Consider the following 27,532-nt stretch of genomic DNA (forward strand, 5'->3'; position numbering starts at 1 on the left):
ATAGTAGAAAAGGAAACTAGTAGGGCCAAAAAAAAAAAGAAAAAACTGGGACCTAAGTATAAATATCTCATTTTAAAGTAAACAATAAGTTTATAGTTAACGCAGATTTTTTTCTATTTAAAAACCCATTTTCCTAAAGAACAAAGTAGTAAAATAAAAAAAATTAAAAAAATAAAAAAATTAAAAAAAGAGGTCACTAAAAGACGAAGATGGGAAACGTAACATGGAATACAAGCTTGAATCTGGGAAACAAGCTCAAAAAACAGTGAAAAAAAACGTACTGGTTTAGGAGTTCAAAATTCAGTGAAACAAACTTTTTGCCAATAGACCTAGGGATCTGAGAAATAGAATTAGGGAGAGTTTACACTTACCTATATATCAGCAGATTTTTCTGGAAGAAACCCTTTTTTTTTTTTTTTTTTTTTTTAAACAACAGTAACATCCAGAGTGACAAATTGCAGGAGATTTAATGTATAAAATTTCTAGGCATTAAAAGCTTAAACCCAAAAATTCTTCATCCATATATAAGAAATTATAGAATTAAAACTTAATGTATGTCGATTATTTTCAAATGTCTAAATTCTTTTGGAAATAAAAATATCAGTTTTACTTTTAAATTGCTCAATTTCTGCTATTCATATGGTCTGATTAGTGACATAAGTAGCAGCTGTTTTTCATCTTCAGTTTCATTCACTACCATTGTTTCCAAATTATCAATCTCTGCTAGTAATTATGAATTTAAGACCATATTATTATCAAAAACCTAGAGACCAATCATATATCTGAAAAGAAATACCCATTAAAAATTCTCCCTCCTGTTTATTGAGAACTATGCATTGAATATTCTGAATCATTCTAAGCCTCTGGAGAGACTGTAATGATCCATTCATGAGCTGGTATGAAATCAGTGGGAAGCAGAACAACAAAAGCAACTTTAACAGCAACAAGAAATTATGTACCATATATACACTGTAGCAAATATTTTATATTTGAGAGTCTTTACAGCTTACATTTCCATTCCATTATTACAAGTGATGAAAAACAAAAAATTGCAAGTAGTATGCAAATTATAAATATACAGTCTTCCCACTTCACTAACCAAATTCCTACTTTCCAGTGTTACTTCCCAATTTATGCAGGAAACCTCCTGCAAAGCTGAAACTGATTAGAAAATTCTTTATAGTTTAAAATAGCTCTTTTTCATTTTTAGAGAAGTCAAATAGCCAACCATCAAAATTAAGAATAAATTGAATTGTCACAGTCCATTACAGTTATTGTTGCTAGATCCACCTCATTTGCAGATGTCCAAACTGTAAAATGAATAATTCTTTATCTTCAAATTCATCTGTTCTTAAAATGCTACTTAAAACTTTGGTTGTTTTCCTGTAATATAAAAGAAAAAGTTAATTTATCAATTGATTGAATACAATTTTTACTAATTAGTTTATCAAACCAAATACTGTGAACGTACCAGGTGTTTACAGATTTAAATGCATGTTACCATAGAAACTATTAAAGTAACTAGAACTGTCAAATAACAAAACGGCTCATGTTTTTAAAATATGTGTAATTCATTTTAAAATATATTAAACTGTATTCCAAACCTGTTGTTCTGTTTCTGTGGCACCTAGCTTTAAAATATGTATTAATGTGTAAATCAAAAGTAAAATGAATTCTAATGTACAAGTTTGTTTTAAAAAGTGTATGTCAAGCTTTTATTTACACAATAAAATGTTATTAAGGATAGAAAGTCTACAAATGAAAAAGTGACTATAGTTTATATAGCACTGAAGTTTACATTTATTCTTACAGACCATGGATTACATATCCCAAAGGTCTTTGAACCGGTGGGAAAGTTGAAATATCAAGTACATTTTTTCTTATTTAATATTCATGTATGAGAAGTACTATAAAAAATTTTAATCCCTGCTTTAATTAACTTTAAAAAGAATTGGCTAGAGATCTAAAGTTAGGGAGTTTAAGAAATATTAACATAAACTATGAACAACATAATTAAAAATTCTAATTTGAGGAAAAAAATACTATGAATTCCAAAGAATTAGAATACCAAAAATGGAAATAGGAGGTAGTAGTGTATATCTCCCATTCGAACTGTTCTCAGTATACCTATATTCTGAATCTCATTTCAGAAGAGTCCTAGCTGCCTTTACCTATATAAAGGTATTTACAAAAACTCTAATAGGAAGTTAAATTCCAGTCAAATGTAAGTAGAGACCACAAAGAATGGGAATCATTTACTAAGAGCATAATGAGAGAAAGGTATCATACTCAGTAATCTCATGCATTGTTTTATTAATCCTGACAGCCAGAGATTACCATCCTTATCAGCAATTGCAAAACTAAGGTTCAGTGAGGTTAAGTGACTTGTCCAAGTTCGAACTACCAGTACATAGAATGCAGCTACAATTTGAAGCCATGTCTGATGACAAAATCCATGTCCTTTCCAATGAATATCCTAAGAGATGCATGTATGTATTTATTATGTGTATTTATTTAGATGGAATTTGATAAGGTAACACAGAAATATAAAGGGCTAAGAATAGCAAAGACATGTTAAAGAAAAATACATGAGATGATTTGTTATAATGTATAAAAAGACTAATTGAACAGAATGGATAGCCCATTAACAGACCATGCATATATTGCCACAAAGATGTCAGAGAAGTCCCCTTTCAATAAATATTTTTAAAATGACTGGATATCTATGTAGAAACAGGTAAAACTTGACGCCCACCTCACATCATAGAGTAAAATTAATTCCAGGTGGACAATATAATTTAATTGAAAAAATAAAACTTTTAGAGTATGAGATAATATTTTCATGACCTTTCAATTAAAAATATTTCTTAAAGGCCGGGCGCGGTGGCTCAAGCCTGTAATCCCAGCACTTTGGGAGGCCGAGGCGGGTGGATCACGAGGTCAGGACATTGAGACCACGGTGAAACCCCGTCTCTACTAAAAATACAAAAAATTAGCCGGGCATGTTGGCGGGCGCCTGTAGTCCCAGCTACTCCGGAGGCTGAGGCAGGAGAATGGCGTGAACCCGGGAGGCAGAGCTTGCAGTGAGCCGAGATTGCGCCACTGCACTCCAGCCTGGGCAACAGAGCGAGACTCCGTATCAAAAAAAAAAAAAAATTTCTTAAACAAAATACAGCTATTCCATTCTACTTTTTGGACAGAGTTACTTTATAATAATTGGTTATATTATATCTTTAGATTTTTGTAGTTTTCTGAATTACTTATATCTTATAATAAGGAAGGTTAAAAATCTAGAGGTAGAGTCTGATGAAAATGTTAAAGAAAAATATTTTGTAATATCATATTACAATACAAACTTAGAAAACTACTTACTGGTTTTTGCAGTACAATGGGATGATCGGGCAGAAAGTCTGGTTTTTTTCTGCAGATGGAAACACTTGAGAGCTTCAACAGGAAATCTCTGCTGTATTTAATTCTCTCTGTAGATATTAAACATCAAATGTAATGTTATGAAATGTAGAGCTGTCTAGATCACTTTTTGGTTCATTTCTTTCTGGATGTTCTCTATTCATTATATAAAATGATGAGTCGTGTGTCTATGCAAAAGAGAAGGAGAAAAAAGGCTTTGAAAAGCATCTACTGCCTCCAATTCTCCTTTTACATAGAAAGAAAACCAAGTAACCAAGGAAAAATGAAAGAAATATAATTAGGAAAATGGGAAATGCATGGCTTTTTTCATCTGGTTATTCAGGTCTAGTAAAATGATGTTGTATAAAATATAACCACAGTAATAACTTTTGGGCAATTCAGATCCTGCCAAAATGTTACTTTAATGAGCCTATCAAGTCTCAATCAATACTAAAAACTTAACACAATAAAAATAAATTCAAGAAACGTTTATTGTACATCTTACTATGTATCAGGAACTGTGCTAGGTAATAATGAATAGGACCCAAGATAGGGCCCCTATCTTCAAGGAGAACAATGTTTCAAATATCTTCAGATTTCAAATCAGAAATGATTACCAGAAACGATCACCAAGACAGATTATATGCTGTCCCAGAAGACAATGGAATAATATTTTTAATGTGCTAAAAGAAAAGAACAGTAACCCAGAATTTCATGTCCAGTGGGGGGGAAAAAAAACCCTCAGAAATGCATGTGAAGGAAAGACATTTTCAGATAAAGTAAAACTGAAAAAATTCATCACTAGCAGATGTGATCTTCAAGAAATGCTAAAGGAAGTTCTACAGGCTGAAGGGAATTATACTAGATGGAAACTTTACTGTTCAGAAATAAAGAGCAAAAGAGATGGTAAATAGGTGGGTAAGTGTAACAGATTCCTTTTTTTCTCTAAGTTTTATTTTAAGAAATATGTATTACTGTTAAAAGCAAAAGCAGCCACAGATAATATATAGATGAAGGGTGTGGCTATGTTTCAATACATTTTTATTTATAAAAACAGGAATTGGTCTGTAAGCCATAATTTACTGACCCCCTAAACATTACATTAAAGACTACAAATTGACAGAGTGGATTTAAAAAATAAGAAGACCCTATTATATGCTGTCTGCAAGAGACACATATTAAATATAAAGGCATATAAGTTGAAAGTAAATGGATATAAAAAGATATACATGCAAAGACTAGGAATAAGAAGGGTTGAATTACTATCCTTACGTCCCATCAACTAACAGGTAACAATTATCACTGTTACATCGAGGAAAAATTAACTTACCAGAAATTTTGGGTCTGGCTTCTTTCATTTAACATTTTTGAGGTTCATCCTTAATCTGGAACATTCTATGTAGCCAAACCACCAATCAAGTGTGAGAACAGAATAAAGATATTTTCAAATATGCAAACTCAAAGAATTCACCAACCCAGTACCCTTTTTTCACGAAACTCCTGGAGAATGTACTTGAGCAAAATGAGGACATAAATCAATAAACAAGAAAACATAAAACTCAAGAAATGGAGGTAAGTGAAGTCAGGGAAAATAGCCAAGTAGAGAACTCTAAAAGTCTTTTACTCCACAAAAACAACAAGTAAGCTCATAAAAACTGTCAGAATCAACCTTCTCAGAACTCTGGACTCTAACCCAAAGCCTGTAAAAACCAAGGGAATACTTAGTGAAGAAAAAAAAAAAAAATAGCTAAATTTGGGAAAAATTTTGTGGCATTTAACTTACCTGGGACCATCCCCCAGATAGGCCATGGCCTTGAAGACAACAGCCCTCATTACTTTCATAGGTTCCCAGAACTGGAGGGAGTGGTACAGACTTTATTCTCAAAAAATTATGATTATTTGTTTTGACCTTTCTGGTAGTTCCCTGAGGAACCATCTTGAGAAGCTTGCCTGTACTTCACACCTAACTAAGAATTCTCCTAGCATTAAAGCTGCTGCCCAAAATCCATTTGTCCAAACATTTACAGGAAAATGTATCAGTTGCTTCCACCTGAGACAAGGGATAACAATTGGAGCAAACATTAGGTATACCAAAAAGTTTCGGAGGAAAAACTGAAAAAACAAGATGCTTTGAGGAAGAAGGGCACTGAAAGAATCCCAAATATTCTTTCTAGAAGCCCACATGCATGTCAAAGCTAGACTCATGTTCACAGAAAAACTTGAGAAGATCCTAAGCACTCACTCCTGGCTGACTTTCAGATTCCTACCAAGCAGGAAATGAAGGTGAAGGCAGAATTGAGGTAATACCTCAAAATACATAGAGGCCTTATGCAAAGGCTGAAAGAGGGGCTTCTTTGTTTTTCGGTTTGGTATGGTTCTAGCCATTGAAGGCAATTATGTCAAATCACTAGCTGACCACTAAGATAACAGAACAGAGACTTCCGTGGTCATGCATGACAATCAATATGGATTTTACAATATTAGTTTGGAAAAGTCACTAAGCTAACAACAACTACTACAACAAAGAGCAACAACAAACCCAAGGGAAGGAAGAAAATCTGATTTCCAGAGCAGCCACATTTATAACATTCAAAATGTCCAGTTCTCAACCACCACAACAAAAATTATAAATCATGCAAAGAATGAAGAAAGTATGGGCTCATTCACTGGAAAAAAAGAAATAGAAATTTTCAGCAAGGAAGCCAAGACACTGAATTTACTTGAGAAAGGCTTTCAATAAACTATTTTAAATATGCTCAAAGAGCTAAAGAAAATTACGAGAAGAGTGTCTCATTAAATAGAGAACATCAATAAAGAGATGGAACTTATAAGAAGAAGCCAGATAGAAATTATTGAGAAGTACAATAACGGAAATGACAAATTCACGAGAGGGTTTCAACAGCAGATTTGAGCAGGCAGAAGAAAGAATTAGCAAATTTAAAAGTAATTCAATTAACATTATTCAGTCTGAGGAGCAGAAAGAAAAAAGAATAAAGAAAATGAACAGAGCCTAAGACACTTATGGATTACCATCAAGCATACCAACAAATACATAATGGGAGTCCCAGGAGAAGAGAGAGAAGAAGGGGAAGAAATGATATTTGAAGAAATCGTGGAATAAAATTTCCAAAATTTAACAACAAAAAAAGAATCTATACATCTAAGAAGTTCAACAAACTACAAATAGAATGCAGACAACCCCCAACTTATGATCGTTTGACTTACAATTGTTTGACTTTATGATGATGTAAAAGCAATTAAAGGTTTCAGACTTTAAGCACTGGTGATTCTCTGACCAAAGACTCTCTGGGCCAAAGACTCTCATACCAACATATTATATTTTCAACTTATGATGGGTTTATCGGGAAGTAATCCCACCATAAATTAAGGAGCACCTATCTGTATACTAAAAGAGATTCTTCACACATAGATACATCATAATCAATCTGTCAAAGTCAATGAAAATCTTGAGGTCAGAAAGACAGCAGCAATTCATCACTTACAAGGGATTCTCTATCAGATAAACAGCTGATTTCTCATCAGAAACTATGGAGGTCAGAAGTCATGCGATGACTATTTAAAGTGCTGAAATCAAAAACGTGTCAATCGAAAAATCTATATCTGACAAAAGCTCCTTCAAAAATGAAGCAGAAATGGAGACATTCACAGATAACCAAATACTGACAGAGTTTACCACTTGTAAACTTGTCTTACAAGAAATGCTAAAGGGAATCCTTCAGACTTAAAGGATAGTACACAACTAAAATCCACATGAGGAAATAAAGAACACCAGTAAATGTAACTACACGGGTAAATATAAAAGCATCAATAAATTTTCAGTATGAAATTCATCATTTTTCTCCCATGTGATTAAAAGACAAGTGCATAAAAATGCATAATTATAAATCTAGGTTGATAGATTACAGAATGTGTAAAGATGTAATTTATGACAACAACAACATAAAGGTGACTTTAGAGATATATATAGGAGCAATGTTTTATATAACATTGGAACTAAGTTGATATTAATTCAAACTAGTTTGTTATATATTAAATTAATACCCAACACAGCAACTAGGAACACAAAATATAGTAAAGCAAACTAAAAGGAAACAAAAATAGTACACTAAAAATATCTGTTAAACACAAAAAACAGTAATGGAGGAATTAAGTAACAAAAAAAGACATATAGAAGATAAATAGCAAAATGGGAGGATTAAGTCCTTTTTTATCAGTTAATTACATTAAATGCAAATGTACTAAACTTTTCAATTATTATAAAAGGCAGAGATTGGTAGAATGAATTTTTAAAAATCATCTAAGTATATTCTGTCTACAAGAGACTTATTTTGGATCCAATGACAAAAATAAGTTGAAACTGAAAGACTGTAAAAGATATTCAATTCAAGCAGTAACCAAAAGAGAGCTGAAGTGAGTATACTAACATTAGACAAAAATAGACATTAAGACAAAAATTGTTATAAGAGACAATGGACATTTATACCATGATAAAACATCAATTCATCAAGAAGATATAAGAATTATAAGCACATATATACCCAACAACAGAAAGAAAAACACAGAATTAAGCACAGAAATGGACATTTTGACATTAATAACTGGAGACTACAATATCCCATTCTCAATATTGGATAGGAAAACTTAACAGAAGTTCAACAAGGAAGCAGAATATGAACACTACAACCCAACTAACCTAATTACATACATACAACACTTTACCCAACAACAGCAGAATATACATTCTTCTGAAGCACACATGGAACCACAGCACGCATGTTCCACACACATGGAACATTCTCCAGGATGAACTCATATGTTAGGCCACAAAAGAGTCTCAATAAATTTAAAAAAGATTCAAATCATACAAAGTATGCCATATGACCACATTGAAATAAAACTAGAAATCAAAACCAGAAGTAAACTGGAAAATTCACAAATATGTGTAAATTAAAACACACTCTTATATAGCCAATGCATCAAAGAATAAACAACAGGGGACTTAGAAAATACGTGACAAATGAAAACAAAGTCACAACGTATCAACATTTATGAGATGCAGCAAAAACAGTGTTCAGATCATAGTTTATAGCTATAAATGTCTATATTAAAAAAGAAGAAATAATTCAATATCTAACATTACACATGAAGGAATTAGGAGAAAAGAGCAAACTAAATCAAATACTAGAAAAAATGAAGTAAATAATAAAGATCAGAGTGAAGAGAAATGAAATTGAGAATATAAAAACAACAGAGAAAATCAGCAAAGTCAAAAGTTGGTTATTTGAAAAGATAAAAACTAACAAACCTTTACCAAGACTGATTAGGAAAAAATGACTCAAATTACTAAAATCATAAACAACAACGGTCTTGCATCCTGCAACTTTGTTGAATTTTTTTTATTAGCTCTAATAGTTTATGTGAATTCCCTAGGATCTTCTATATATACAGATGCTTCTCAACTTACAATGGAGTTATATCCTAATAAACCTATTATAAGTTAAAAATAGCAAAAGATGAAAATGCATGGCTGACTAGGAGTGGCATCTTGCTGATGCTGCCCAGCATCATAAGAAAAGTACAGTTTCCACTGAACAGATATTGTTTTTGAACTAGCATAAAATCAAAAACTCACAGGTCAAACCATCCTAATTGGGGAACATCTGTATAGAACTGTGTTCTCTGTGAATAGAGATGCTTTTACTTCATCTTTCCCAATTTAAATACCATTTATTATTTTTCTTGCCTAATTGCCATGGCTAGAACTTTCAACACAATATTGAATAAAAACAGTGAAAGTGGGCACCCTTATCTTGTTCTTGATGGCGTGTTGTGCTTTGTCAAATGCTTTTTCTTCAATTGAGATGGTCATGTGTTTTCCCCTGAGTCCTGTTAATGTGGTGTATTATTACTGATTTTGATATGTTGACTCACCCTTGCATTCTTGAGATTAATCCCACTTGGACATGGTATATAATCTTTTTACTATGTTGATAATAAAAAGTTGTTAGTATTTTATTGAGAATTTTTGTATCTATATTTGAAGGGATATTGGCTATAGTTTTCTTTTCTTCTGATGTCTTTGGCTTTGGGTATCAGAATAATACTGGCCTCACTGGAAGTGTTACCCCTCTTCATTTTTTGGGTAATAGTTTGAGGATTAGTGTTAATTGTTCTTTAAATGTTTAGTAGAATTTACTGGTGAGAAGCAATCTAGTCCTGAACTTTTCTTTGTTGGGAGGTTTTTAATTACTGATTCAATCTTCTTACTTGCTATAGGTTTGTTCAGATTTTCTATTTCTTCTTGAGTTAGTTTTGGTAAATTCTGTGTTCCTAATAATTTTTTTATTTTATCTAGGTTATCTAGTTTTTGGCATACAACTAACTGTTCATAATATTCTCATAATATTTTTCATTTTCATAAATTCATAGTAATGTCCCCCATGAAATAAATTTATTTTATATATAATCAATGAATAATAAAAAGATTCCATTTACAATAGCATCAAAAATAATACAGTACTTAGGAATAAATTTAAGCAAGGAGGTACATGACTTGTACACTGAAAACTGTAAAATATTGCTAAAAGAAGTTAAAGAATACCTAAATGGGAAGATTTCTTATATTTATGGATTGTCAGATTTAATATTGTTAAGTTGGCAATATTCCTCTCGAAGTGATCTATAAATTCAATGCCATCCCTATCAAATTTCTAATGGTCTCTTCTGCAGAAATGGAAACGTTGATCTTAAAATATCAAGTGGAATTGCAAAGACCCCTAAATAGCCAAAACAATTTGGAAAAAGAACAAAGTTGGAAGACTTACACTTCCCAATTTTAACAGTTACTACAAAGTTATAGTAATCAAAAAAGTGTGGTACTGACATAAGGGCAGGCATATAAAACAAGAGAACAGAATTAAGAGTCCAGGAATAAACACATTAAACACATACACCTATAGTCAACTGATTTTCAACAAAGGTGCCAAGTCCATTCAATGAAAAAAGAATAGCCTGTTTTACAAATTATGATGGGATAAGTGGACACCCACATGACAAACAATGAAGTTGGACTTTTATTTCCCATCATATATAAAAATTAACTCAAAATAGATCAAATACCTAAATGCAAGAGCTAAAACTATAAAACTCTTAGAAGGAAACAGCGGTAAATCTTAATGACCTTAGATTTGGCAATTATTTGTTAGATATGACACCAAAAACATGAGAAACAAAAGGAAAAATAGTTAAAATTCATCAAAGCTAAAAAATTTGTGCATTAAAACACGCTATCAAGAGAATAACACAAGCTCCAGTAGAGAATGAAAAGACAACATATATATATGCACACTGGAAGGAGAACGGTCGCAGGAAGGAGAATAATAGATAAGAGTCTAATATTCAGAAGTCTTGCAACTCAATAACAAAACAACTCAGTAACAAACAACCCAGTTAAAATATTGTTAAACAACTTGAATAAAGCATTTATCCAAAAAAGAAATAGAAATAGCCAACAAGCACAAGAAAAAACAGTATCATAATCATAAGAAAATGCAGATCAAAACCACAATGAGATACCACTTATCACCCACTAGGATTGCTTATAATAAAAAGAGATAATAATAGCAAGAATATTGAGAGGTTGGAAATCCTAGTACCTTGCAACTAAGAATGTAAAATGGTAGAACTGCTGTGAAAAACAAATTTGGCAGTTCCTTAAAATGTTAAACACAGAGCTACCAATGATCCAGCAAGTCGGCTCCTAGGTATATGCCTGAGAGAAATGAAAACAAGTGTTGAAACAAAAACTTGTACGCAAATGTCCTCAGCAATATTATTCACAATAGCCAAAAACTGAAAACAACTCAAATGTGCATCAGTTGAGAAATGGATAACAAAATGTGGCATAATCCACACAATGGAATATTATTTAGTCATAAAAAGGAATAAACTACTAATAGTGCTAAAACATGATGAACCTTGAAAACCTTATGGAAAGTGATAGAAGCCAGACACAAAAGGTCACATGTTGTTCACAAGAGAAAGGTAAATGTGATGGATGTCTCAATTACCCTTATTTGATCATTACACATTGTACATAGTTATGAAAATATCATGTGCCCTCAATTATTTTAATTGATATAAAATATGTACAGCTATTATATATCAATTTTAAAAATAAATTGAAAAAAAGTGACATATTATATAATTCCATTTATATGATATGACCAGATAGCTAAATCCAAAGAGACAGAAATAGATTAGTGTCTACCACACGGCCTAAGCAGAGAGAAGAGAAAGCAGTAACAGCTTAATGAGTATGAGGTTTCTTTCTAGGGTGATAAAAATGTTCTGAAATTGGTAGTATTGTTGCACAACATTGTGAATGTACTAAAAGCCATTTAATTGTACATTTTAAAATGGTTAAAATGGTGACTGGGTGAACTCCATTTCAATTTTTTAAAAAAGAAGCCAAAGGATTATAAAGGGATATCCCAAGATAATAGCAAAAGTCCACTCCAGAAAAATAGCTGCACACTAGAACTAAAGAACAACTAGTCCATATTGGAATAGGATAATGGAGTATTCTGAAAGGAATGTCCCATGTAAGGAAAAAAGAACTGATATACTTGAGCATAAATAGTATAAACAAGTGTGACAGAGTTGTTGGAGCATTTTAGTAAAAGAGTTAACAATAGATAACATAGAAAAATAAGGCAAACATTCGCTTTAGAAAAAATAATAAATTGCCTGAAAGGGAGATATGCATCTATTGGCTAAGAAGTTATATTTTACATAGTCATAGTAGTATAAAGAGTGAGTAACACTTTAATTGAAACTTGTGAAATACCTATGTGGTGGGGAGATGAAAGGGTGAAGAAGTGAAGGAAATGATGTGAAAGACATAAGTTCTCATTTACCAAGATAAAACATCAATATAAAGTTTTCAAAAATTGAGAAATTTGGAAATAATTGTATTTAGAAATATGAGGATAAATATTAGAAGAAAAAAATTAATGGTCTTGTCATACTTCAAATTTTTAAACTACATACATTAATTGACAAAAATTTGGAAACTAAAATCATTTTATTTTATTTTTAAAATAGCTAGTGTGGGAGAGACTATTGGTTCTCCCCTAGAGCAGTTCTTTCTTTTTGCTTCAGTAATAGAATTAACTGTATTGCTAAAGACTATGTTTTCCAATCCACCCTGCCAGTAGGCACAGTATGACCAAGTTCTGGCAATGTGATGTAAGTGGAAGTACTATGTGCAACTTCTGGGTCATACTCTTAAGGCAAACTTCCTTTCCCCTTTCCTCCTTCCTAATGGCTGTACAGGAACATGATGGCAGGAGCAGAGGCAGTTATCTTGGGACCATGAGATGGAAGCCATGTGTTGAGGATGGCATAGCAATAAGATAACAGAACAGTGGGAAAATAGAAACTTCACAGGGCAAAATCATTACAACAGTTCAGAATTTTACATGATATAGAAAATCTAGTAATAAACTCCTATCTTGTTTAAGCCATTGTGTTCTGGTCTCTCCTTGAAAGCAGTCAAAGTGGTAGCCTGATTCATATAGATAGAAATCAATCTAAAAATATATAATAAAATTTCATATAAGTTTGCATCTAAGCGATAAAGTAATATTAACTTTATATGAATGCTAAGACATTCAATGATAAAATTGGGAATTATGATAAAATTTTACCTTTTTTAACTGGAGACTGATGTTGCTGTTGCTCATTAAGACCTTGAGAAAAGGCTTGCATTCCATTCATCTTACACTGTTAAACATGAAGAAAATAAACTTTTTAACTCAGGTTTTAAAATTTTATATAATTAGTTTAACTACCCCAAAATATTTTCCTAATAATAAATGCATTTAGTGAGAGCTAAGTAATAAGCAATCATTATAAGTCTGCTTATTTAAAATGAGCAACAAAAACATCTTTCAAAATATGTTCACATATATCTACAGTTTTTCTGGCATTATTATAATTATTGTTGAAAAGGAATATAAAACTAAAGATGAATTTTATTGTCCTAAACATAAATAATTCCATAGCCATTAAAAGTATTTTTTCTTGACAAAAATGCCATTCAGAAAAAAAATTTAATTGATGAAAACAACACATTTTTATTCACAAAAATTCTGCAATAATACTATTTACTTTTTTAATTTCTGAAGTAGAGACTGATGTCACTTTATAAGCCCATGGACTGTTTCACCTAATGCCTTGGAAATAAGAGAAATAAGAAAAATTGATGTATCCAATGAGACAAAGAAAATCAGAAACATTGGCAGAGCTCTATGTCTTGAAGAGAGACGCCTTAGTGCAGAGTTTTTCCAGTCTCACTTGCAAGACCATCTTTATTATAAGATTGGCTAAGCTAATCTGATGATATTTTTAAAATCCATTTTTACCTAAATCCTTTTCTTCTGATCCCATGCTCACCAAGACATACTCAGATTCAATTTAGCTTTCCATAAATCTCCCTAGAAGTAAACAATATGCCAGTTGTACCAGTAAGAGGAACCCAGAACACAAGACATCAAGATTTCTCATTATAAAATAATTGGTGTTCTGATTTTATAAATCAGTTTTACAAACTTAGTTAATACTATCTACCCCTGAGAGATTATCTCCTCTTGTGCTGACAAAAATCAGTTTGCAAACCATCCCTGAATTAAGGTAAATCATGAAGGTAGGTTTCTTTGGAGACATCGATCCTTAAAAATAAATATCTCTGCTCCATCAATCATTGTATTGACAAGTTGTAAGCCATTCCTTAAATTTCTGTGAATGCTAACTACTCCACCTAAAGGCAGTAGGACTAATTATCTAATGCTATGACACAATAAAGTCTACGGAGATAATTCTACACTATTGAAACAAGAATGTCATCAGAAAAAAAATCAAGTTTTAGTAGAGCTTTTTAAGTAGAGATAGAAAAAATGGAAAATGCCTAAGATTTGGGTTCTCCAAAGTTCTTCCAGACTGTTGTATTTAATTAACTATAAAATGGTATTCTAAAAATTAAAAAAAAAAAACGATTTCTTACCTCTGGATATTTTAGCAGATGCACATTTCACTAAGTGTGTAACATCAACTTAAATGCAAGATCTAAAATCAAACTTGAAGGTAAAATTGTACTTTGTCATGGATGTACATATTAAAAACTTAAAATACTGATTATTTCAAATAATAGCATGTAAAAAGTACACCTACAAAAAGTTTTATACAGTGATTATCTATATGTTATCTCATTTAATTATAATCCTATAAGGAATAAGGCAAGTGTTATGATCACTATGTTATAGGTAAGGAAAATCAGACCAGAAGAGTTTGGTGACCAAGCCAAAAGTACACAGATAAGAAACAGCTGAGCTAGGTTTTGAAACTCAAGGCTACTATGTAAATTTGTGAAGTATATGCATCTAAAGGGTTACCATTCACCACATAAATGTTGTATATTTTCTAGCAGATAGCAGCAAAGTATCTTACTCAAAAAAAAAAAACTTGTATTTTTCTATAATTTTTCATTCCTCTTCTAATTCTTGCAAAGGTGCCAAATGGGTAGTAGTGGATCTGTTGAACTCATTCATTTAACAAACACAGAGTGCCTATGACATGACAAGCACTGTGCTTTGTGTAAGGAAACACAAAGATGAACATGACATTCCAGTATCTGTTCTCAGAGACTCACAAACTAAAAGGCAGAAAAATAAAAGAGCAAATCATAATAAAATTTGAGAAGCTCTGTAATAAAGATATGCAGAAAGTACAATAAAAGGACTGGGTCAGGGTATCAAACTTGGCTTAGAAATGCCAGGAAAGGCTTTACATAGGAGATGATGCTTATACTGACTCTTGAAGGATCAGTAGGAGTTAGCCTGGCAAACTAGTGAAAAATTAATGTTTATGGAATAAAGGAATAGCCTTGTACTGAAGAGCATAGGAAAATATGGCTAGTTCAGGGAATGGAAAAGGTTAAACAGAGGAGTAAAGCAGGATAAGCATCAAGTTTCTTATAATTTTACTCAAATCAAGTGCTCTTTGCAATGGCACAGTTCCCCAATATGCATGCCCAGATTTTCTATTTAGACTTTTTGTATTTTTTTGAGACAGTGCCTTGCTCTGTCACCCAGGCTGGAGCGCAGTACCACGATCATAGGTCACTGTAACCTTGAACTCCTGAGCTCAAGTCATCCTCCCAACTCAGCCTCCTGAGGAGCTAGGACTACAGGCATATACCACCATACCCAGCTACTTTTCAAGTTTTTGTAGAGACAAGATCTTCCTACATTGCCCAGGCTGGTCTCATACTCCTGGGCTCAGGTGATCCTCCCACTTCAGCCTTCCAAAGTGCTAGGACTACAAGTGTGAGCACCCCACCTGGCCCTTTTATATTCTATAGCAAGAATGTTCCCGGCCTCTGTCACTCGTCTTAAACAAATGTATACCACTGAGATCAGGAAAGAGAATAAGAAGAGACAAATGCATATCACTCTCCATTCCTAGAATGAAAAGTTAAAGTGTGAGATTTCTAGGCAATATCAAAAGACAAAAGGTAAACACGAAAAAAATTACAATTCGTATCTTAAATGGTTTCACCTAAAAGAGCTCCCAGGAAACAATTTTTTAAAAAATAAAAAAGCCTATAGAAGAGAATGGGCAAAGGGCAAGAAATGGTTACGCAGAGGAGAGGAAATCCAAATGACTCTGAAACAGATCAAAGTTAGCCACAAATTCTTGATACTCTTCTCATCACGAGGTAAATTCTGTGTCTCCTTCACTTAAATCTTGGCAAAATCTATGACTGTTCCTACCAATATACATTTCAGAAGTGACACAGTGCTAGCTAGTTTCCAGTCCCAGATATTAAGAGACTGTCAACTTCTATCTCATGTCCCTTTGACATTAGTCTTGGAACCCACATGTAGTGTTGTAAGAAGCCCAAGCCACTTGGAAACGCCATTTGTAGGTGCTCATTTCAGTTCATAGTACCAGCTGAGCTCCAAGCCAATGGCCAGTATTAATTGACAGCCAGGTGAGTGAGCCATTTTTATCATCCAGTCCAGTCAAGCCTTTAAGTGATTCCTGTCCTCGATGCTATCTGACTGCAACTACATGACTATACTAAGGTGAGATAGGGCCAGCTGAGTCCAGTCATCCCAGAAGACCATGAAAGATAAAAATAAGCTATTGTTTTAAGCCAAAATTTTCAAATACTTTGTTATGAAGAAATAATGAAAAACAGGTTAAAGGAAGTTGTTTATAAAGAAAGATAATACCAGACAGAGCCATGGATTTACACAAAGAAATAAAAAGTTCTGGAAAGGCAATAAATGAAAGTAAAACAAAATTCTTTCTTTTAGTTTTTAAAGTTAAAAGATAACACAGAAAGAAAAAAAAACATTAGTAATGATTGTGTGTTTACAGTCCAAACAAAAGTAAAATTATCATCATAATAAGCACAAGAATGTAAGGGTGGTCTCTACAAAAAAAGTTACTAGATCTAATAATTGAGTTTAACAAAATCACTATACAAAATCAATTATTTTTCTAAACCCTAGCAACCAATCAGTAAAATTTAAAATTTACAAAAAATACCATTTACAATAGTATCGAAATATCTGAAACACTTATAAATTTTATAAATGATGTTCAAAAGCCCTATGCTGGAAAATACAAAGAATCAAGGGATATGTCATGTTAATAGATCATAAGATGTCAATTATTCCCATATTAATCTATAAATTCAATCAAAATGCCAATAGACGTTTTGTAGAAAATGACAAGCTCACTTAAAATTTATATGCAAATACAAAAGACCTAGAATTGTAAAGATAAATTTTAGAAACAAAGATAGTGACCTTTCACAACCTGGTTTCAAGACATCATAAAGCTACAGTAGACTATAAAGTGTAATATTGACATAAAGATAGACATAAATCAACAGAACATAATAGTTTTGAAATAAATTAATGCATGTATGATATATTGATTTTTCAATAAACTTTTGCAGTTCAATAATAAAAAGACAAACAACCCAAATAATAGAAACAGGCAAAAAGATATGAACAGACACTCCACCAAAAAAAAATTTTTTAAAGAAAGAAAAAGGGAAAGAAAAATACAGATGTCAAAGAAGTTCATGATAAGATGCCAAATGTCACTAAGCATTAGGAAAATGTTAATTTAAACACAAGGAGATACCACTACTCACACACTAAAATGGCTAAAAATAAAAAGATTGACCATATTAATGTCAGTAAGGCTGTGAAGCATCTGGAGCTCCCTCATATTATGGATGAGAAGGTAAAATGGCACAACCACTTTGGAAAACAACATTTTATGATATCTTATAATGCTAAACAAACTTACTATATGATCTATCAATTCCACTCCTGGGTAGTATCTGTATTTCCACACAAAGATTTGTACATGATAGTCTATAGTATCATTATTCATAATATCCAAAAACTAGATACAATCCAATGTTTGTCAACTGATCAATAAACAAACTTGCATATTTAAAGTAGGACACTATTCCACATTAAAAAAAAACCAACTACTGATATATACAACATGAAAGGATCTCATAAACATAATGCTGAGCAAAAGAACCCAGCACCAAGGAATACACATTATATTTTTCATTTATATGAAACTCTAGAACAGTAAAAACTAACTTATCTATCATTAAAAGAAGGAGATCAGTGGATGTATGGGGCAGGAAGGAGGGCAAGGGGTTAGTGTTAAGTGTAAGCGGTAAATTATTGCAAGGGGATATAAGGACATTTTGGAGGAAGATGGAAGATTTTCATTGTGGGGTTCATTACATAGGATAAATATTTCTCAAAACTCATTGAACAAATGAGTTCACTTTACTATATGTAAATTATACCTCAATAAAGGTGGTTTGAAAATATATCAAGTATCTCTAACATAGGTTCTAATAGAGTTTGCACTATAATTGAAGCAGCAGACAAAACTGTACATTTAGAAGTAATTTAATGCATAATTTGATTTTTCTCTATAAAACTGCAATGTTAACATTAATTTTTTACATATAAAGTGAAAGAAGGTCAGTGGTTCCAAAAAGTAATGAATATTACTGTTGTATTTAATTAGGGAACTGTTAGCTGCTAGAACAAATAAAACATTTCTATGACTTATAGAAAACTCATAATAAAGCCAGAGTAATTAAGACATCATGATATTGATTATACAGAGATACAAAAACGATCACTAGAACAGAATAAAGAGCCCAGAACAGATATATCTATATGAAAAATTATTATATAATTAAAATTCCACTATAAATCAGTGTGGAAAGGATGAATTATTCAATAAATTATGCTTTACAACCGGTTGCTTATAGGAGAAAAACTAGATTTCTATCCTACACCATCCAAAAAATCACCTTGAGGTAGACTACACACCTAAATATGAAAGCAAAACTTCAAAGCTTTTGGAAGAATATATAGAAAATATGTTTTAATTTTGGAAATGGGAAGACTTCTTAAAAGTGAAATCCTAAAGAAAAACATTGATAATATCACTACATTAATATTTAAAACTTTTAAACAAAAAATGCCACACAAAAAATGACTCTCTAACAGACCATATTCCTGGAGAAGAAAATATTTTTATGCACATAAGAAAAACAATTAGAATCCAGAACATATTTTAAAGGCATATAAATCAAAAATAATAAAATCCAGGAAAAATGGGATAATAACATGAATTGGCAATTCACAAAAGAGGAAATCCAAATGGTCAAACTAAACATACGAAAAGATGCTCTACTTCACAAGTAATAGAAAATTAAAAATTAAAACCAACCTAAATATATAATTTCTCATGCACTGTCTCACCCAATGTTCAAATCTGACAATAGCAAGGTGAGGACATAGAAAAATCAGAGCCCCTGTTCATACAAATTGCTTTGAAGAGTAATTTGGCAGTATCTAAAAGTTGAAATTAAGAATACTTAGTAACTCTACTCTAATTTTATGCCACAGAAAACTTCTCAAACATGTAAAAATGAAACATATAGATGGCAGTCACAATAGCATTTATTATAATATAGAAACAAGTGCCCATCAACAGAAAATAGAAAAAAAATGTGGTATAGTCACATATATTAAAAGATTGTTCTATATCAGTTCATATTTAACTGCTTTATTCATTGTAAAGTTGCCTAGTATTCTATTTACAAATATACTTATGGTTGTGCATGCATAGTCTATTCCTGGATAAGAAATAGTACCTAGAGGCCAGGCACAGTGGCTCACGCCTGTAATCCCAACACTTTGGGAGGCCGAGGCAGGCAGATCACCTGAGGTTGGAAGCTCAAGACTAGCCTGGCCAATATGGTGAAACCCCATCTGTACTAAAAGTAAAAAATTTTTTTACTAAAAGTAAAAAAATTAGCTGGGCGTCGTGGCGGGTGCCTATAATCCCAGCTACTCAGGAGGCTGAAGCAGGAGAATCGCTTGAACCCTGGAGGTGGAGGTTGCAGTGAGTCGAGATTGTGCCATTGCACTCCAGCTTGGGCAACAAGAGTGAAACTCCATCTCAAACACAAAACAAAACAAAAAAAAAGACAGAGAGAGAAAGAAATAGTATCTAGGTAAGAAACTGGTACAATGCATCTGGATAAGAAACTGGTGCAATGCTTACTTCTGATCAGAGAAAATAGGAGACTGGGACAGAGATTGGAGGGAAACTTTTCAATAAACGTCATTTTGTATATTTTGAATTTCAAACTTTGTGACTAATTTACTTAGTCAAAAAATTAAAATTTGTAATAAAATATTAAAGCAAAGATGACAAATCCTATTTACATAAAACAAATAAAACAATTCTATTTATCATAGCAAAAGTACAAATATATTCATGGAAAAAATAAATTAAGGATAGTTATCTATGGGCAGGATGGGAAGGAAATACGATGGTAGAAGCACATATATAGAGTTTGTAACTATATGTGAAGTTGTTTTTCTTTAAACTTTTTTAAAGCAAATATAGCAAAATGTTTAGACTTAATGCTGGGTGACAGATAAATGGGTGTTACATTATCTTTAACATATGTACATAAATTTTTATAAAGTATATAAAGCATAGTATCTGGCACATAATAGCCATCTAACACATTACTTTCCAATCTATAATATTTCTTTTTGTTATAATTTCTAAGACTTACTCTGCTAACTCCACTTTGTATGCACTGAGTGTTGCATGGATATTCATTTTGAAAGTTGAAAGGGAACACTGCTCCTGTTAGGAGAGGAAGAAAACAATTTTATGTATCTATTATTTCAATAAATAATATAATCAACTAAAAAGCTTAAGTATCCAAGATATTCTTGGCACTGTTTTGAAATGTGTTCTGACAGTTCATTTATTCAACATTCATCCAGTCTTACGAAATGTCAGATGCTGTGTTGAAAGGATGGGCATACAAACATGAAAAGAGTTCAGAGATAAGAGTTCACAGTCTATTTTAAAAGACAAGTTCATATATAATGATTATAATACAATTTGATAAGCAGTACGCTTATTGAGAGATTTAGAGAAAGTACTAGGGCAAGTAGAATAGGTTTGGGGTATCACATAGGTTTCACAACATGAAGTAATTAAATCTGAATCTGAATCTAAAAGAAAAAGTAGTGATTCCTTTAGGGATCTGAGATGGCCAGAGAGTATGTAAGCATGTTAAGAAACACCAAAATTAATTTGTGATTTACTAGACTTTTCTGCCTAATAATTCCCTACTCTGCTGTCTGGATCTTAAGAAGGTACAACTAAATAAGATACCAGGGCTACCTGCCCACCTTGCATCCCCTCTCATTCTCATTCTTCCATGTAACAACCTTGGAGAGAAATCAGTGAAAAATTGGATCTGCAGAGATGAAGGGGGGTGGGAGTTGCTGGAAAAAGTCTGGTCACAGAAAAGAGCTGCTGCAATTGTTTTACATTCTTTCCTTTAGGATAAAATTTGAGACTTGACCCTACACAATCGCTTCCACTGCACCAGAAGTATACAGAATCAGCATTACTCAGCTATGGTCCCAGAAGATCCATTAATTTCATTTATCTGACATAAGTCACAGGCATATTGACAGCAAACATAACCAAAGTGGAGATGATCATCTTCCTTGAAGGATCCAATGATGGGAAAATGAACACAGGATAGAAACTGGTGCCACTTCTACCTTTTTTGCTTCATTTGTAAACTCAATAAAGTATCTGTATTTTCCTGTTTCTAAGTAGTAACTTAATTCAGCTGAATACATAGACTAAGAAAAAGTTCAAAAAGTTATATGTGTATCACCTAAAGTAGACACAGAAGCCATTCTAGCAACAAGTAATGAACAGAATTAAAAGACTAATATTCCAATTTAGAAGTTAAATACCAGGTATTTCAGGAATTTCTCCAAAAGAATAGCTTCATGAGCAAAAGAAAAACATTTTAGAATGTTTAAAATAGATATTTCGAAATTAGACCTGTTCTAGTTCAAACACAGTCATAACCTCTATCAGAGCACAAGTATGACACAACTACTACAGAACCTTTAAGATTTATGCTAATCTTTTTTTTGGCATTTAGTTATGTACTTATTCTTTTAAAAGGTTAAATTCTTTCTCCAGCATGATTGTCCTGCAGTGACCATAGTCACAGGGCACAATTTGTACTGGGAGTATCACTGACCAGAAGCCAGAAGCCTACAAAAATGAGACATGAAAAAAACCACACGCACAAAAAGTTACTTTCAGTCAAGGGTTATTCTTCCTACCTTTGTTGGCCTGGTAGACTACAGATTGGTAGGTAATTAAGAATCTTTTTCCTTTAGTAATACTTATAAACTCTTAGTTTTCATTATTTCTTAAAATATCCACCTGAAACAATTACTTTATATATTATTTAGCTTTTCAAATACTAATTAGTCATTAATACATTAATATTTAAAGAACTGTACAATCTATTACTCACCTGGGGGAGAAGTCAGATGACGAACAGGTCTTGCTGGTTGAAGCGGTTTACCAATTAATTTTTTGGTTTCCATTGTCACAAAGACCTTGAGGTTCCATACTAGAAGAAGAAAAAATACATTTTTATCTTTTGGACAAAATAATCAAGATGCTTTACATATATACAAATAACCACATCTTTTTTTAAGATGACTATTTTACAAGTTAAAGTGGAAAACACAAACACAAAAAAGTATTTAATATGCAATACTCAGACTCCTTTTATAGCGTTTGTCACAGTTAAACATTCCCTCTTTGACACATTTTCTTTAACTTTACTGACTCTGTATTTCTGTTTTTCTTTTCTTTTGAGGCAGAGTCTCACTCTGTCACCCAGGCTGGACTGCAGTGGCACAATCATAGCTCACTTCAACTTAAAGCTCCTGGGCTCAAGAGATCCTCCTGCCTTAGCCTTCCAAATAGCTGGGATTACAGGCATGAACTACCATGCCCGGCTAATATATTTTTTTAAAGATGGGGTCTCACTATGTTGCCCCGGCTATGTTCTTTTGGTTTGTTTCCTATTTCTTCGATTGTCTCTTCTAACTTCCTTAGCTGATTCCTCTTCTTCTATCTTTCTTCCGAATTTGGCTTTGGTCTTCTTAGCTAAAACTCATCTACGTTCATGGCTGCAACTTCCTATCTACACGATAAATATGCCCTAATTTATACTTCCAGAATCCACTTCTCTTTTAAACTCCAGTTCTATTTTTCTAATTGTCTAATAATATTTCAATTTATATATTATCACAGGTACCTCAAATTCAACATATCTAAAATCTAATTAATAACTTTAACTCCTGTATTCCTTTAAAGTCATCACCAACTCCCTTGGACCACACTTGGTAAAACTGCCTTCAATTTGACGGGCTAAATTACAGCCTCTGATTCCAAAATCAGTCTTTAATTTCTGTTCATGATACTTCCAAAATATTAATGTTATTTTGTTTCACCATATATTTGGACATTCAGGTGGTCTATAGTTCCCTCACTATCTCTGCTGCTCTTCTTCCAAACAGCTATTTATCTGTCAAGACCAAGATCAAGCTCTTGCCACTTCCTTGGAAAATATCCCCCTCTCTCAACAGGTAAGGTTAAATAAAATAGTCTACATGAAGTTCTCTAATAATAAAATAATAATAGCAATAACAATAATTCCTCCTTCCTTACATTCCTCCTCCACTTGTCTCTACTGTATTTTATCAGTTTTTCTAAAGTATATCATAGTAAATATATTACATGTCTACTTGATTGGACTATCAGTTGAGGCCACAAAAACCAGACCTCATTTATTTTTGTATTCCAGTATCTGCAACACAGATTAAATAAACTCTATAAACATTAAGTACCTCATCACTGCAACTAAAATCTGACACCTGTATGGGACACAAGATTTCCAAATTTTGATGCCCATCAAGACAAACTCAAAAATAAAAGTCCACTTGATTTTGCACCTGCTTATCCAGAAATAATTGTAACCATATGATATTAAGCAAATCATAAGTCTAAGTGCCTATTTCACCAAGTATAAGATAGAGTTAGTAATCCTTTAAGTTCCCAGAAATGTTTTATCCTATTTTTAAAATATCTTTGGACATGTATAATTCAAATGTTAAAATTATAAACTTATAAACAACCTCTCAAAATTAGGAATGATAACTAAGTACCCAAAAGTTACTATTTGGAGATAAGCCAGCAAATACTTCAAGTTAATATCAACCCAGCTTTGTAATGTGTCTGTTAACTAGTATTTCAACGTGGCAATTAACAACCTCTAAACAAAACTAATGCTCTCTGTACTTTTTGCGCAATACAATTGGATATAACAAGATGAAAAACAGTTATAAGCACAAATAGAAAAAATACTTCAAATAAATAGTTATTAATATTTTCTATGTGGAAGAGTATATTTAAAATAAGGACCAAAAAGCAACCTAATATACATTGCTTTATTTGATGTGTATCCTAGCTGTTTTAGTTAAGACCCCAATACTAGCCTGTAGTAACTTTCCATCCTGTTCTCCATATGAAACTAGTGAATCAGAATACAATAGAATAGAGTACTTTGGCACACACTTCGTTGTTTTTCACTGCTCAGCTGAAATTTAGTTGTAGGTTGTTAAATCTTTTCCAATCGCTGAGCAAGGCAAATCCACAGTATTTAAACTAGGGATTTTCAAGAGTTGGGGATTACAGAACTCCATTATATGACTTTGCAACACAAGTAAATAAACAAAAAATAAAAGCTCTTTTGGTGCCACCTACCCTTCAATTTACAGTAGGAAAGATACAGCAATGGCTCCCTGTATATAAATCCACATCAGTTAAGGAAATTAGAAAAGATGGTGTCATTCAGTACTCTGTTTAATATTTTTTTTAAAGTAAACTATGCCTGCAGGGAAACACTGACATTATAGGGGACAAGTTTGGGATTACAATGCATACTACATTCCACCATCATGTTATTAATGAAAAAGGTTAAGTATTTATAAAAAGTAATTATTATTGTAAAACTGATTCACGAGATTATAATTAAGGCAGAACTCCATAAACCAAAACCTAATTCTCAGTTTAGTTAAAAATAATAAAGACTTAACAGCACTACAAAGTCATTATACAAAATAAATTCAATCTTAAACTCTAATGCCTGCTTCAGCCATGGAATGTAGAGATCAAAAAATTTCCCTTGAAACTACTGGTACTACCTAGAGTAGGCATGTATGATATCAACTATTCAAAGCACAGTTACAAAATAAACAGAATTCTGTCTACAACATTGGGTAGCAAGTAGTGGGCCTATCATAAGGTTGTAAAACATAAATTTTAAAATGTAAATGTATAGTTTTGTGGTATAAATGTTTTTTAAAGGATATTTTGATCCAATGTCTCCAAAAAACTTTGTTAATACATGCTGAGAAATGGTTGCTGAATAGTTTTTTTCAAGATCACACGCACTTAACAAATCATCTTTAAAGACCAAGTTGTATGAATAGAATATTGGTAAATCAGTTAGTTATTTACAGTTGCTATTCTACATCTGGCAATACTAACTATATCTTAGATTCCTTTTCTGTTTTAAAAATTTACCTAAGTAGGAATCTTCAGGCCTTATCAGTCCTGATATTATCAATAAACCTAGAATTGTCTAAAATACAATGGGATAATAAGCAGATATACTGACCACTTTGGCCAAAATCTTATTAATCTTATTTTTTAATTAAGATGCCATTTTTAAGGTCCTACTACATACTAAATATAATTTCATTTAATTTTGAGCCATACATGAACTGTGGGAGAAAATTATTATTAGTCCCACTTTACAGATAAGAAACCTGAGGCTCAGAAAAATAAGAGACATGCCCAAGTCCACACAGCTACTAAGTGCTAGATATTAGGATTTGACTACAAAGTTCACACCTTTATATCAAAACTTGCCTATTTGTTACATAAAAGAAAGATATCTGACTGTCCATTTATTATATGAGGACACTGCGTGTATAGATTTAAAAATTAATGTGAAAAGTAACATTTATTTATAAGGCCATGCAGAATAAATTGGTATATGCTAATAATACCCATTTCCTCAATTTACCATTTTTCTTAGAACACTAAATAAATTAGGGAGTACTGTGCTTTCCTCACACTACAGACATGGTATACTGCCATACTAACCATAGATCACAGCATATGAAATATACTATGCACTGTTTTTAGAAGCTGAGTACTATACTTAAACTCCAATATAAATTCTAGTCTTGTTTGGAAAGTACTGATGCTTCCGCTGCCGTTGAGAAATAAGATCATATGAAGTGAAATGATGAAATGAAAAGACCATATTTGAATTTACCTTGTGTATATTTCCCATATGATAACCAGATAAAATTTCATCTCAATTTCCAACTTCAAAACATTACAAAGTTAGGATTCCTTGAAACCCAATACTGCTTGTAAGTAAACTGCTCACACTGACTAAATGATAGATGAAGAGAAACATACAGGAAACATCGGGGAGTAAGAAATAAAACACCTATGACTCAAGTGGTGAAAGACATTTCACGTTCCACCTATCTGGTTGCACTATTAAGGAAAAATTAAAACGAAAATATCAAAAAACTAGAAGCTAGGAGAGTTCCAACATATCTTGCATTTCATGCCTTCTCTTTATAACTAACTTATTTATTTATTTATTTATTTTTGGTCTATTTGAGGGATTTCTCAAAACAAACACAATTTAACATTCAGATGGGCTAAAGCTGTCCAGGTAATAAGTGTCTGTGATTACTTTAGTCATGTAACTGTCCTTTCCGTAGCTTTGACTAAAACACCAACAACGAAAACCTTGTGCCACCGGGTGTAGGGGGCAAATCGTCTTGAAAGCCTCCCACCGCCTGGCACCAGGTGCTGGGGCAGAGCCAAGGGGAGCTGTGTACTTAGCTCCTTTTTTGGCGATGGCTTTGGTCTCGACCACTTGCCCCTCCGTCGGGCTGCCCCGGCCCCCTACACTTTCCTTCCCCTCATCTGACGCGCTCGCTCCCATCCCACTCCCATTCAGGGTCCACAGGGTACTAAAGGGGCCCTGAGAGATTTCTCGACCCACCTCAGAGCTTCTCTCCCTCGCCCCAACTTTCCCGGGGTCGGGCCTGGGAGACGGCGCCCACTCGCCTCCTCCACACCACGGGGCCCGACTTCCGTCCCCCAGTGTCGCTCATCCTCCCCAGCCACTTACCGACTCAAGATCCACGAGGATTTCGGGGCAGCAGCGTCGCCGCGCTCAGCCCAGACGCGGAGGCCGAGCGCCCTGCTGCCCGTCGGGGAACGGCTCCTGCCGCTGGTCCGCTGGCTGACCGGGGTGGTGGCGCCAGGGGGCGGGGGGCGGGGGCGGGGGGCGGGGGGCGGGGCGGGCCCAGGGCGGGCGCGGGGCGTGGCCTCGGGCGCGGATCCTCGAGAGCAGCCGCACGCCCGCCGGGGTAGAACCGTTAAAAGGGTGGCGCGCGCTTCCCCGGGAGAGCTGGGCGCTTGGGGTTGGAGCGGCGCCGGCGGGAGCTGGTCGTCTAGG

The 27,532-nt window shown here is 33.3% G+C and overlaps 1 protein-coding gene across 1 annotated transcript; it reads right to left on the reverse strand.

The window, feature by feature from the left end:
* Positions 1-965: 965 nt before the first annotated feature.
* CUNH8orf88 (chromosome unknown C8orf88 homolog) lies at positions 966-27,327 on the reverse strand. Its single transcript, XM_032760019.2, has 6 exons — positions 27,203-27,327; positions 22,439-22,537; positions 20,648-20,721; positions 13,140-13,215; positions 3,373-3,479; positions 966-1,383 (listed from the first exon to the last, which is right to left on the reverse strand). Exons 2-6 carry the CDS (start codon positions 22,509-22,511, stop codon positions 1,360-1,362), a joined length of 354 nt encoding a protein of 117 aa, XP_032615910.2. The 5' UTR covers positions 22,512-22,537; positions 27,203-27,327; the 3' UTR covers positions 966-1,359.
* Between the last annotated feature and the right edge of the window lie 205 nt (positions 27,328-27,532).

The sequence above is a fragment of the Hylobates moloch genome, unplaced genomic scaffold (assembly GCF_009828535.3).
Source record: "Hylobates moloch isolate HMO894 unplaced genomic scaffold, HMol_V3 SCAFFOLD_9, whole genome shotgun sequence".
In the NCBI taxonomy this organism is placed as follows: Eukaryota; Metazoa; Chordata; class Mammalia; order Primates; family Hylobatidae; genus Hylobates; species Hylobates moloch.

Coding starts and splice junctions, on each gene's coding strand:
- CUNH8orf88 (XM_032760019.2), bottom strand. CDS start 22,511: ATGGAAACCAAAAAATTAATTGGTAAACCGCTTCAACCAGCAAGACCT. Junction 3,480..13,139: donor TCAGTCTCCAGTTAAAAAAG/GTAAAATTTTAT, acceptor TAATATCTACAG/AGAGAATTAAATACAGCAGA. Junction 1,384..3,372: donor CCATTGTACTGCAAAAACCA/GTAAGTAGTTTT, acceptor TTTATATTACAG/GAAAACAACCAAAGTTTTAA.